Genomic DNA, 13823 nt, shown 5'->3' with positions numbered 1-13823 from the left:
TGGAGAGCCAGGTGAACGGGGATCCTGCTCCCCTAGTAGAGTATAAATTCTTTTAAGTGCAGGAATGATATCTTATCTACACATTTCTCTCAGGGGCTGGGCACAGTACTCTGGACTTAGATCTTCAATAAATGTTAAATCTGACTTAGCATAGCATTGAATTAAGAAGCTCAGTAAATAGTAAAAAAAAAAAAAAATCTTAAAAACAAAAGTTTGTTTTTTTAAATGCCACTAATCTGGTCACAAGTCATCATTGCTCTTCTGTTTCTTATACAATAAACTTTTAACACCTTAATCCATTCAAGATTCTCCCTAAGATGGTTTTAACCTTCCTTTCCAGCCTGCACATATCCTATGTTACAATTAGATATTATTCTACCTCAAACATTTCCCAAGCAATTATACCATTTCTGTTCATGCCTTTTTCTCTGCCCAGAATCTCTCTTCTCCCCAACTCAATTATTCATGCTTCAAGGCCCAGTTCAAATGGTACTTTCATGAAGCCTTTCCTGATCTTTCTCTTCATTTAAATTGACATACAGCTTTGCTGAAACCTATCTTGTATCACTTTTCTGCATTATGTCTTTCATTATACTTCTTCAAATTCATGTCTTTTCTTTCCTAATGGATTATAAACTCTCTGAGGGCAGGCATTATTATTCATCTTTGTACCTTTAATAAATGCTTTATATATAATAGATGTCATAAATGTTTAATGACTCAATAAAATATATTTGAAGATTGTAAGTTTCATCCACAAAACAACTGCTTTAATTAAATTAGTTTATTTTAAAATTCAATTTTTTATTCAAAGGGAAAAATAAAATATATCATTCAAAAGAAATTATACAATGTAAAATATTAACAAAATTGTCAAAGTTAACTACAAAATAATTATGAAAATCATAAAATTCTTGAAATGTATTAAATAAGTCCATCTCAATTGCTCTCTGAAATTTCTTCCAAGTTTTTCCAGTCAAAAATTTGTTTTCTTTCTCTGGCATGCTCTTAAAAACACTATCTTATACATTGCAGTTCTTGGTACATATAGTGAGGTTTAATTTTTTTTTTTTAATTTGATTACAAAAATAAGGGGACAACACTAGAATCATGTTTTGGAGGTTAACACATAAGCTGACTTCTATTGGAACTGAAATGTTAGAAAGGACCAGCAGTTATTTAGTCAATATTCCTAGTGGACCTAGTGTTTTCATAGCTAGCTCTAATATCTCTTGAACTTTGGCATTAGTTTCATTTATCAAGGAAGTATTTCTCTTTGTAAGCTCTGGAGTCTGTTCTTGTTCATTGGGGAGGAGGGTAGAGGTGTTGAACAGGCTTCGAGGTTCCCCTATGATGCCCACTCTGTGTAGAAAAAAGGATCATTAGAAGTAAGCTGAAACCTCATAGCAGAGAAGTTTTCAACATCAAAAATAATCCCCAATTCGGTAAACCACCATAATGAACTTGCAGAGAGACTCAAAAACAAGATTAACCCACAGGAATTTTTACTAGAATTTTCCACACTTCCCAGTATTATCATAAGGATACATATAACACCATTTTAAATCAGTTTGAAATCTGAGGAACCACCAAATACATATTAAGGGGAGCAGTGGAATGGTGATCATATATTCATTCAATTACTCTTCACCTTACTATTGACCCACTCCTGTGACATCCTCAGGACAAATATCCTCTTTGTTTGGACTGTAATACGAAAGTGGGTATAGAGAGGAGCTAGGTGGTGCATTGGATAGAGCACCAGGACAATTCATTTTCCTGAGTTCAAATCTGGACTCAGACATTTAGTAGCTGTGGGACCCTGTGCCAGATAATGTCCAGTAGGGTATCAAAGAGCTGGAAATGACTGACCGACAACAGTCTTGTCTTTCTGCTGGTTTCAAGTTCTCCCTTTTCCAGGTTCATGGGTCTTTGTCATAACTCCTCAGAAGCTAGGTTTTTTAGTCAGTGAGCTGATTTTTAGACAGGCCTATTATCATTCTTCATCCAATATTAGTTAAACTCAAGAAACTAATTTGTACCCTATTAAAGACCATCTGGCATAGCTATATTGTTATAGTTAGTTTAACAGTTAATTAATTTAACATTAAGTGATCCTGCCCTTTTTCTATGATTCCCTCTGTGAAAGGTCCACTCTCTATATTTACACTAGGAATTGAATTCCTTTTTTTTTTTTTCATTAAAACATTTTGACCTTACAAGGGCCAATGTTAAAAAAAAAAATTACCCATGCATATGTTTTGAAAATAAAAAACTTTAATAAAAAAATATATATATTAAAATTTTTTTTTGCCTTCAGTCTGATGTCTTTGTTGTTGTTCAGTCATTTTCAGTCATGTACTATTCTTCATGACCCCATTTGGGTAGTTTGCCATTTCCTTCTTCAGCTCATTTTATAGACAGAAAATTGAGGCAAACACAGTTAAGTGACTTATCCAGTGTCACATAGCTAGTTAAGTGTCTGAAGCCAGATTTGAACACACAGAAAGATGAGACTTTCTTTCTGGCTCAATCCACTGTATCGCTTAGCTACTCTACTGTGTAACTCAACCTAATTTCTTTCAAGCCAATAAATCCAGAATGGCAAGTATGGCTATATGTACTAAAGAATTCTTGCTTGATCTTGGTTGGTAAGGATTCTATTCCTCAGTCTTCAGTGCCCTTTGTTGTGCAGCTCTCTGATGCACTTATTACATGGTGATTTTGTTGTCTAATTATGTGCACTCACCAGTGCATATATCTTCTCCTCTTACTAAACAGAAATTTTCCAGCAGTCCAGAACTCTACAAATCAGTAGGCAATTTCTCAATGTTTCTTGAATTGGATTGGTATAGGTGAAGTTACAAAGGATGTAACTACAACTACCTTGTTACTGACTCTTTTCTTAGGGTCATTCCATATCTATGACTTGTCACTTACACAGGCATGGCAACTGAATCATAGCTGACCAATTCTTTTTGGCTGGATTGTTGAAGAGGGGAACCCATACGGGTACGACTCTTCTCAAAGAGATGCTGAGCATGTTCTTTAGGGGAGGGAAGAAGAGTAGATAAAGCTGGAGAGCGCAGATGAATGGTTGTTTTAATTGCTGGACGCTTGGCCATCATCTTCCTTCATGGAAAAATAAAATGAAGCTTCAGTTTGGCTGTCCTATCTTATTAATTTCTTATAAATAGGGAAAAACAAAAAGGCCATACCTGAATTGCACAAAAGTCATTGTCCTCTTTTCCTCACCAGATTCTTCATCTTCCCGTCTCCGTCTTGCACTGTTAAACATATTAGTACGAAAGAGCCGACCTATTTCTTCATCAATCTCTTTTAGATGCTCACGTCGGAATACTACCCAAGCTACATATGTACAAAAGGTGAAGAAGGCCTACAATGAAAAAGGACAGTCTCAATTCACAACTGTGAAAAAAGGCCAATCATTATATCCCCCAAAAGTTGTGTGGGTTAGAAAGCCCACCAGTGACTGGGCTGAAAGTACCCAATAATCTCAGCCAAGTAGTATACAGGTAACAAATAACAGTTTTGAAGTCAGGTTTGTATGAATGCAGTTCACTTGGGTGATTAAAAAAAAAATAAAGCACTGAAAAAAAAATCTTAAATGACTTTATGTGACATGTCTCTCACGTTCTCCCATTAAAGGTTTTTTTTTTTTTTTTTTGTTTTTTTTTTTTTTTTTTTCTCCATGTAGTGAGTCACAGAGAGATCTGGCTCTGTATTGTTGAAGATATTACCCATCTCAATGAACTCATGCATCCTTAAAGTACTGGGGTAATTGGTCAGAGGTAAAGTTCCATCAATGTGCCTTTCTTACCTCAAAGAATTTCCAATCTTTTTGTGTATCTGAAACCTTTTCCCTGAAACATAAAGAAAAATCAATGGCTAATACCAGATGTTGTATTTTTGACACCCTGACCAAAAGAAAATAAAATTGGCAAATACCAGAAAAAAAATCTAAAAACTTATGTCATCCCCTCTTTTTAAAAAAATGGCTAATTTATTTTTTATTTCTTTTAAAATATATTTAGTATTTTATTTTCCACCAAGTTATACCTAAAAACAATTTTTAACATTAATTTAAAACTCTAAGTTCTAGATTCTTTTCCTTTCTCCTTCCCCACTTCCCACACTGAGAATGCAAACAGTTCAATATACGTGTGTAGTCATGCAGACATGTCCATAATAGTTATGTTGTAAAAGAAAACATAGACCCCCCAAAAAAAACCACTCAAGAAAAACAAAGTATAACAAAAAGGATACTTCAATCTGCATTCAGACACTATCCGTTCTTTCTCTGGGTATGGATAGCATTTTAAGTATTTCAAAAATTGAATGTATCATTATATTGCAGAGAATAGGTTATGTCATTCACAGCTTATCATCTTACAATATTATTTTGTCCACAATATATTTCACTTTGTGTCAGCTCAAATTTTTATGAGAGCATCCTGCTCAATATTTATTTTAACACAATAGTATTCCATCATAATTACATTCTACAATTTATTCAGCTATCCCCTCAATTTCCAATTCTTTGCCCCATCAAAGAGTTGCTATGAATACTTTTTGTATATATAGGTTTTTTCCTCTTTTTTTGATTTTTATCTCTTTTGGGACACAGACCTAGTAGTGGTGTTGCTAGATATGCTGGTTTGATAGCTCTTTAGGCATAGTTCCAAAATATGCTACAGAATGGTTCAATCAGTTCAAAACTCTACCATCAATGCATCAATGTCTCATTTTTCTTATATCCTCTCCAATACTTCTGATTTTCCTTTTTTGTCCTATGAGCTAATCTAATGGGTTTGTATTAGTACTTCACAATTAATTTTTATTTCTCCAATCAATGGTGAGTTAGAGCATTTTTATATGACTATAGATATCTGTGATTACTTCATCTGAAAACTGCTCTGATTTTTTTTTAATCATTTATCAATTAGGGAATGGCTCTTATTTTTATAATTATATTGTTCCCTCTTTAAAGCTAACTTCTTATGAGGATAAATTTCATTCACTTCCCTCTTCCTTTCCCCCTTCTTCCCCTCCACTGTAAAAGCTTCTTCTTGACTCTTTTTTTTTTTGTATAATAATCCCATTCTGCCTCTGCCTTTCCTAGTCTCTCAGTTCTTTTATCTCTCTTTAATTTTAAAAATATTATCCTTTCACATTTAAATAACACCTCTGCCCTCTATGTGTACACACTCTGCTCTAATAATGAGAAATTTTTATAAGTTACAAGCATCATCACAGTTTAACCTAATTAATAGTTAAGTTCCTTATGCTTTCCCTCTTTATGCTTCTTTTGAATCTTGTATTTAAAAGTCAAAATGTTCTATTCAAGAATACTTAAAAATCCTTTATTTCATTAAATAGCAATTTCCCCCCTAAAGGATTATACTCAGTTTTGCTGGGTAATCCTAGTTCCATTGCTCTCCAGAATATCATATTCCAACTCCTCCAATCCTTTAATTTAGAAGCTGCTGATTCTTGTGTTATACTGACTATAGCTTCATGATTCTTGAATTGCTTCCTTCTGGCTGCTTGCAATATTTTCTTCTTGATTTGGGAGTTCTGGAATTTGACTAGAATATCCCTGGGAATTTTCATTTTGGGATCTCTTTCAAGGGTGATTAGTGAATTGTTTCCATTTCTATTTTACCTTCTGGGTCTAGAATATCAGGGCAATTTTCTTTGCCATTTCTTGAAAAAAGGTGTCTAAATTTTTTTTTTTATCATAGCTTTTGGGATTAGAGAAAAATTATTTCCAATAATTTTTAAATTCTCCTAGATGCATTTTCCAGTCAGCTGCTTTTCCAATGAGATATTTCACATTATCTTCTTTTTACAATTTTTTTGGGTTTTGTTTTGTTGTTTTTTTTTTAATTCTCATAAAGTCATTAGTTTCCATTTGCTCAATTCTAATTTTTAAGGAATTTTTTTTTTGTGAGCTTTTGTACCTCCTTTTCCATTTGTCCAATTTTACTTTTAGAGTTTTTCTTTAGTGGATTTGGCCAATTCTGCTTTTTAAAAACATTATTTCTGATCCAATTCAGTTCCAATTGATCAATGATGGACAGAACCAGCTACACCTAGAGAAAGAACACTGGGAAATGATTGTGGACTACTTGCATTTTTGTTTTTCTTCCCAGGTTATTTTTACATTTCTGAATCCAATTTTTCTTGTGCAACAAGAGAACTGTACAGATGTGTACACATATATGGTATTTAAGATATGCTTTAACATGTTTAACATGTATGAGACTCCCTGCCATCTAGGGATAGAGGGAGGGAAGAGAAAAGTTGGAACAGGTGATTGCAAGGGACAATGTTGAAAAATTACCCATGCATATGTTCTGTCAATAAAAAGCTGTAATAATAAAAAATAAATAAAAACATTTTTCTCATTGGCTTTTTATACTTCCTTTACCAAATGGTCTAGTCTGTTATCAGTATTTTTTTTGGAGGGGGGGGCAATCTCCTTTGCAGAGCTATTGATTTGCTTTTCTTTTTCTTTCTTTCTTCTTTTTTTTTTTTTTTTGAGGCAACTGGGGTTAAGTGACTTGCCCAGGGTCATACAGCTAGAAAGTATTAAGTGTTTGAGGTCACATCTGAACTCAGGTCCTCCTGACTTCAGGGCTAGTTCTCCATCCACTTCGCCACTTAGCTGCCCCTTATTGACTTGTTTTTCATGATTTTCTTGTACCATTCTCATTTGTCTTCCCAATTTTTCCTTTACCTCTCTTACGTGATTTTCGAAATCCTTTTTGAACTCTTCCATAGTCTGAGACCAATTCATATTTTTTTCTTGGGATGTAGGAGCTTTATAAGTCATCACCTCTTTAAAAAAAAAACAAAAACAAAAAAAAAAAACTTTTTTCTCAGGGAATTTTGGCCACTTCTACAATATCATAAAATTATTTGAACTCAGAACTTTAAGATGAAGTGACCAGGACCTTTGATACTAGAAGATTAAATGTACAGAGTGCTGACAACACTTTCACTCCTTTATCAGGAAAAAATCATAAAGCTTAGCACCTAGTTAACAGGAATACTTAGTTTAAACAGGAAGTTAGGGGATGGTAAACTGAGGCAGGCTCTCTCCTCACATCTGGAATCCACCTAGCCAAGATCTATTACTAGGATGAGCAGCAGAATTATACAATCTTTTGTCCACAGCAGTTCTCTCCTTTTATTCCCTCCCTCCAGGGCAAATGATGTCTTACAGTCTCTATCTCTGTCTTTCTCCTTAATCCAAGTTATGCTTCATTTCATTTATACCTCGTGCCTCAGTTACTGTTATGTTTAATATACATCACAACCTACAATATGTTGTCGAAAAGAAGCATTAACATTTTCAACAGATCTTCATTAACTCAAGTTTCCTAGTTCATTCAGATCCCGCCAGCTCTTAAAGAGTTCTGATCAAAAATTAAGGGATAAACATTATACTTAGATGACCCTGAGTGGAGAGGCATAGGAGTACAGACCAGGTTTTATGAAGGAATCATCAGGATTGGAAGATGATGTTGGAAAGGACCAGAGATGGCAAATTAGGAGTTAAGAGGGACAAAGAATGAGAGCTGAGGCACCGGGTGTGACTGGTGATTGTCGGTTATGAAGAGAAACTGAAAATAGAATGTTATCTTCACTCTCAGTGAAAAAGTGAAGCTTGAGAAGCTTCTGCCACCTGGATTAGTAGGGAAAACTCAGATTCCAACTCTTTTAGGCAGACTTTTCCCAGGAATCATTGGAAGGTCTCTTAAGGAAAATAAATGCCTTTGTTGAATTCTAGCCAAGCTACAGGCATTTACTTGCCCTATAAAAGCCCAAGAAGGCAGAACCAGATCCATGACATTTTGAGACTGATTTTACATTTCAATCTACTCTATGTCAGATCTAAATATCTTGTAAAGTCCAGTATCCCTAGGATAACCTTGGAGTTTTTTTATTGTGACAATCTCTGGGTTAGAATTGAACTGGCCCTGGAACTGAACCAGCATCCCCAGCAATTTGCTTGAATCCCTTGGAACCCTTTCAACCAGAAACAGTCTACCTCCTACACTGGCTTTTAAGGGTTTGAAAGCATTCCCTGCCAACCCCAAACTCTTAAGTCTCACCAAGGATTAGGAATGACAAGAGAGGACATCATTCACAGGGTACTTTCTTTCTTTTAAAATGTTTATGATGTTTGTTGTGCCAATTTATACGGGTTAAATCCCAATCCTAAATAAAGTTTCAAATCTCTCGGGGGGAAAAATTACTTTTATTTCTGAAATGTTTTACTGGCATACATATATATATATATACATATATATACACACATACATATACACACAGAGATTCTTTGAAGTTGCAGACAGATAATCAGAATTTCTTCAGTAGAGCCAAAAACTACTCCCTAATCAAGGCTCTTATGTGGCATTTCAGCACTTCCACTTCCTCTGCCAGCTGAAACCAGAGCCCACAGGGGCAAGCATGCAAATGTGGGGGGTGGGGTGAGGTAGAGAGGACTTGGAGAGGAAAGGGGGAGGAGGAAGGACTAAGGCAAGAGAGGTGGGTGGGATGGGAGAAACAAACTATGTTTTAGGAAAGCAATGTCCACTTGTATTCTGGGAACTCGTTTAAAGCAGTCCTTATTTTAGATGACCTACTTTTGCCTATTCCCAAATCATGTGGAACAGCACAGGCATCTGTTTAAGGCCTGGAAACAATGACAGTAACTGAAGAGAAAAAAACAACTTCCTTTAAAAAAAAAAAAAAAAAAAAAGTCTGGGGACATACAAACCTCCTATTCTGCTCTAACTCTGCCCATTCTGTGTGTGTGTGTGTGTGTGTGTGTGTGTGTGTGTGTCTCTCTCTCTCTCTCCCTCTCTCCTTTTTTTCTCTGTCTCCTTTTCCCTCTCTCCTATCTCTCTGTCTCCTTTTCTCTGCCTGTCTCTGTTTCCTTTTTTTCTCTCTCCTTTTCTCTCTCCTCTCTGTCTCTTTCTTCCTTTTTCTTTCTTCTCATCACTCCTCTCCTCAATTTCACACACACACACACACACACACACACACACACACACACACATTCTTTTTCCCTTCCTCTTTTTCTCTCCTCTCTCTCTACATAAAGTTTACAGATTTTTTTTTTTAAATCAAGTACTTAGATAAATAAGTAATCCCTTTCTTCTTAAGGTTTGCACTGTCTTTCACAGAGGCCTAGTATAAGGAGTTACAGAACATGTTCTCTCGAATTTCCCTAGGAACTACCATGGTTTCAACTTTAGCAAGTTCAAACAGGGCTCATAAGAAACAATACATTCCTTATTTGAGATCAGATCCTAAAAAGCAGTTGAACAGAAAGTCTGGCAAAATTGTAAATGAGAGTTAAGTTCCTTAGGTTTCAGTGCTATTATTGAAAATTATTCACTGAGATCTTTGTCCTTCATCAGATCTTTATCCACAAGCATCTTTTTTTAGGACCATTCCAAGGAGAGTGGGGGTTCAGTGCTGACCATGTATTCAGAGCCTAACCCAATCTCCTTATGTAATTTCCAGGTTTCTTTCTCAAAACAATAATTCTGTCCAGATAAAATGAGGTTAAACTGAACATCCCAAACAAATAGGAGCTACTTTAATGTGTGTGTGTGTGTGTGTGTGTGTGCGTGTATGTGTTTAAAATACCAGCCATCCGTGCTCCTCCTAACAATGCTACAGCAACACACACAGGCTGTGTGATATATGCAAGTTGAGATAATTTTTTTTTCTTTAAGGATGACCTGACAAGGATACATATGCTATGAAGTAATTTTCTAATTTTGCTTAAGAACACACATATACATTTTTCTTTTTAAAAAAAACAAAAAAAACCAAACCTTACAGGGGGCAATTAGGTAGGACATGGATAGAGTACCAGCCCTGAAGTCAGGAGGACCTGAGTTCAAATTTGATCTCAGATACTTAACACTTCCTAATTATGTGACCCTGGGTAAGTCACTTAATCCCAATTATTTTAGGGAAAAAAAAATTACAAAGAAATCATAAAAAAACTTTGTAAAACTAATAATTCAAAGCTTTGCAACTAGAAAAGTCAGACCTCCTAGCTCTATAAAGACATGAAAGCACAAAATTAACACCCCCAAAATTGCTAGTTTCAACTGAAATTTCTGTGAAACCGCAAATTTAGCCTCAGAGAAAAATGAATAATAGCAAAAATAGGTTAGCCCAACTTTAAAATGATGTCTTTTAGAAAGGGAGAAAAGTCAGAATATATGCTTAAGAAAAGTATTTTAAGGGATGTTAGCTTATTCACATTGTGGGAAATGGAATTAATAATAATGCACTGATGTCAGCTAATTAAATGGAAGGCAGACACCATTCTTATGTACCTACTCTTTCTAAGAAGTGAGTTGGTCTCTAGAAAATAGGAACATTAAGTAATATAGGAAGTAGTATCCTCTAAATAATGGGACATCCAGGTTGGTGATTTTGTTAACTGCTACCTCTAAAAATCTGGGCAAATGCATGAGAGGAAAAGTAAATGAGAAAGAATGGGCAAATACCAATGAGGACTTAGGGAAATGACTAAAAAGCTATTAAACTTTGTGCTATAAATTAATTTGAGTGTATAAATGTTTACTAAAGATAATTTAGTTGTGTTGGTGTTCAATATTAAAATTTCAATAAAACACTTGGGTTAAGGGGGAAAAAAAACTCCACAATTTGAGCATATGGAATTACATACAACTTTAGATTTCGCAGTATGGAAATCTATGAGAAAAATGGAAGCCTTAAAAGAATTCTGGAACTAGAGTCAGAAGACCTAAGTTTGAATTCTGGTGCCACTATTTACTACTTTGAGCAACTAAGTTATCTTCTGGAGTTCAGTTTATTGTAAATTGAAAACATTGGACTGGAATAATCTCTAAGGGTTCCTATAATTCCCAAATTCCATAACTACTCATTTTAAAAAATGTGTTTGCACAAATGTGTATGTTTATAGATAGCGCTGTGTGTGTATATACATATGTAGACTTCTTTAATAAAATAAAAAGTGCACAGCAAAGAACAAAAGAAAACCAACAAGGAAGCAAAGAAAAATCAACAACATGTTCTATGTATTATAAAGGTTTTTCTTGAAATAGAAATTTATTGTTTTATAATGAATCGTTTTGTACAAGGCAATGCTGGGGGGGTTGTTTGTTTCATTTTGTATTTAAACAGAAATTTTTTTAAAAATGTATGAAATAAAAAAATAAAAATAAATCAAATATATTTACTTACTTTCCACAGGCCATGTGATGTTTATCAGGCATCCCCAAACCTAAAACAAGGGTACAATATTTCTGGGCAAGATATTTCTGTGATTCTTGTAACTTCTCAATAACTAACTCCATCTCCCTTTTCTCTACGTGGCTCCTGAAAAAAAAAAGAGTTATAGTTAAAACTCCCTAATTAATAAGAAATGCAAAAAGTCTGAAAGACCAGTCTGAATTAGAGTAAATCCCAAGTTGTAGGCTTTTGGGGAAAGAAATACAATCTTCCAGTATTTAAATAATGTCACATAATAATTAATTAACTAATTGTAATCATAAAACATTTTTGGATTTTGAGGCATTTTCATCACAATAACCTTGTAAAGTAGGTATTACAAATATGAGCTTTTTTTTGGGGGGGGGGCTCAAGAAGCAATTGGGGTTAAGTGACTTGCCCAGGATCACAGAACTAGAAAGTATTGTGTTGAGGCCACATTTGAACTCAGATTCTCTTGACTCCAGGGTTAGAGCTCTATCTACGGTACCATCTATCTGTCCCTTAAATGTGATCATATTTTCTTAAAGTTCAAAGGATCCATAGATGTCTCCATAGGAAAGTCTATCAATAAACATTTATTAACCTCCTCTTATTGTTGCAGACATTCTGCTAAGCACTGGGGATACACAAAGAGGCAAAAGATAGTTGCAGCCCTCAAAGAGTTCATAATCTATAGGGAGACAACAAGAAAAAAATATATAGAAAGCAATCTACATAAAAGATCAATAGGAAATAATTCAAATAGGGAAGGCAGTAGAATTAAGAGGAGTTGGGAAAAGTTTCCTATAAAAGATGAGATTTTGCTGCTGTTTGTTCTTTTTTCTTGAGGAAGATCCATGATATCCAGACTTACAAGTGAATTGGACATGAGAGGCAGGGTGAGCAAAGTCATCAGCCTCTCTTTCTCCTCCAGGATCATATGAGTCCAGTGGCAAGACATAACTCAAGACACTGGGTGATAGTCCCAAATGCAGGAGGAGACCCTGACCTTTTTTTTTTTTTTTTTTTTTTTGGTTTATGTGCATACCTTTTTTTAAAATTATATCTTTTTATTGATAGAACATATACGTGGGTAATTTTTACAATATTGTCCCTTGCACTCACTTCTGTTCCAACTTTTCCCTTCCCTCCCTCCACCTGCTCCCCTAGATGGCAGTAAGTCTTATACATGTTAAAGTATATCTTAAATACAATATATGTGTATGGATCTGTACAGTTTTCTTGTTGCACAAGAAAAATTGGATTCTGAAGGTAAAAATAACCATTTTATAAAAATAAAAACAAAAATGCAAGTAATCCACATTCATTTCCCAGTATTCCTTCTTTGGCTGTAGCTGATTCTGTCTATCATTGATCAATTGGAACTGAATCAGATCTCTCTATGTTGAAGATGTCCACTTCCATCAGAATACATCCTCATACATATTGTTGTTGAAGTGTACAGCGATCTCCTAGTTCTGCTCATTTCACTCAGCATCAGTTCATGCAAGTCTCTCCAAGCCTCTCTGTATTTATCCTACTGGTCATTTCTTACAGAACAATAATATTCCATAACATTCAACCATTCTCCAATTGATGGGCATCCATATAATTTCCAGTTTCTTGCCACTATGAAAAGGGCTGCCACAAACACTTTGGCACATACAGGTCCCTTTTGCGTCATTAAGATTTCTTTGGGATATAAGCCCAGTAGTAGCACTGCTGGATTTTGGGTATGCACAGTTTGATAACTTTTTGAGAATAATTCCAGATTGCTCTCCAGAATGGTTGGATACATTCACAGTTCCACCAACAATGCATCAGTGTCCCAGTTTTCCCCTCATCCCTTCCAACATTAATCATTATCTTTTCCTGTCATCTTAGCCAATCTGACACAATCTGTGTAGTGCTATCTCAGAGTTGTCTTAATTTGTATTTTTCTGATCAACAAAACACCCTTGGAACATCCTTTCGTATAAGTTTCAATTTCTTCATCTGAGAATTGTCTATTCATATCCTTTGACCATTTATCAATTGGAGAATGGCTTGATTTCTTATAAATTAGAGTTAATTCTCTATATGTTTTGGAAATGAGGCCTTTATCAGAACCTTTAGCTGTAAAAATGTTTTCCCAGTTTAGTGCTTTTCTTCTAATCTTGTTTATATTAGTTTTGTTTGTATAAAAGCTTTTTAATTTGATATAATAAAAATTTTCTATTTTGTGATTAATAGAGATCAATAATGATCTCTAGTTCCTCCTCTACAAGTCTGAGAGGTAAACTATCTTATGTTCCTCTGATTTATTTATAATCTCGTTCTTTATGCCTAAATCATGAACCCATTTTGTTTTTATCTTGGTGTTACAGTGTTAAGTGTGGGTCCATGGACACTGGCCTTTCTCAGAGCTAAGGTCCTTCCCAGGTCTCAGTTTGTCTGAGACAAGGCCCATTCAATGTTAAAGGCCAGGTGAGAAATGACACAAAAGATTGCTTAGTTTGTCTTCCTAAAAGAATCCATCTGGAGGG

General features: G+C 34.9%; 1 protein-coding gene across 1 annotated transcript in view; it reads right to left on the bottom strand.

Moving 5' to 3' along the window:
- Positions 1-769: 769 nt before the first annotated feature.
- PPP1R36 (protein phosphatase 1 regulatory subunit 36) overlaps positions 770-13823 on the bottom strand; it is a 30351-nt gene continuing 17297 nt past the window's right edge. Inside the window, exons 7-11 of the mRNA XM_074290369.1 lie at positions 11290-11424; positions 3842-3884; positions 3219-3397; positions 2941-3132; positions 770-1362 (exon numbers count right to left, since the gene is read on the bottom strand). Coding sequence (XP_074146470.1) covers positions 1176-1362; positions 2941-3132; positions 3219-3397; positions 3842-3884; positions 11290-11424 — 736 coding nt within the window. The 3' untranslated portion in view covers positions 770-1175. The remainder of the gene's footprint in view (positions 1363-2940; positions 3133-3218; positions 3398-3841; positions 3885-11289; positions 11425-13823) is intronic.

Source organism: Sminthopsis crassicaudata, chromosome 2, assembly GCF_048593235.1.
Source record: "Sminthopsis crassicaudata isolate SCR6 chromosome 2, ASM4859323v1, whole genome shotgun sequence".
Taxonomy (NCBI): Eukaryota; Metazoa; Chordata; class Mammalia; order Dasyuromorphia; family Dasyuridae; genus Sminthopsis; species Sminthopsis crassicaudata.
The sequence above is the reverse complement of the archived record's forward strand: the minus strand, read 5'-3'. Positions and strand labels throughout refer to the sequence as shown.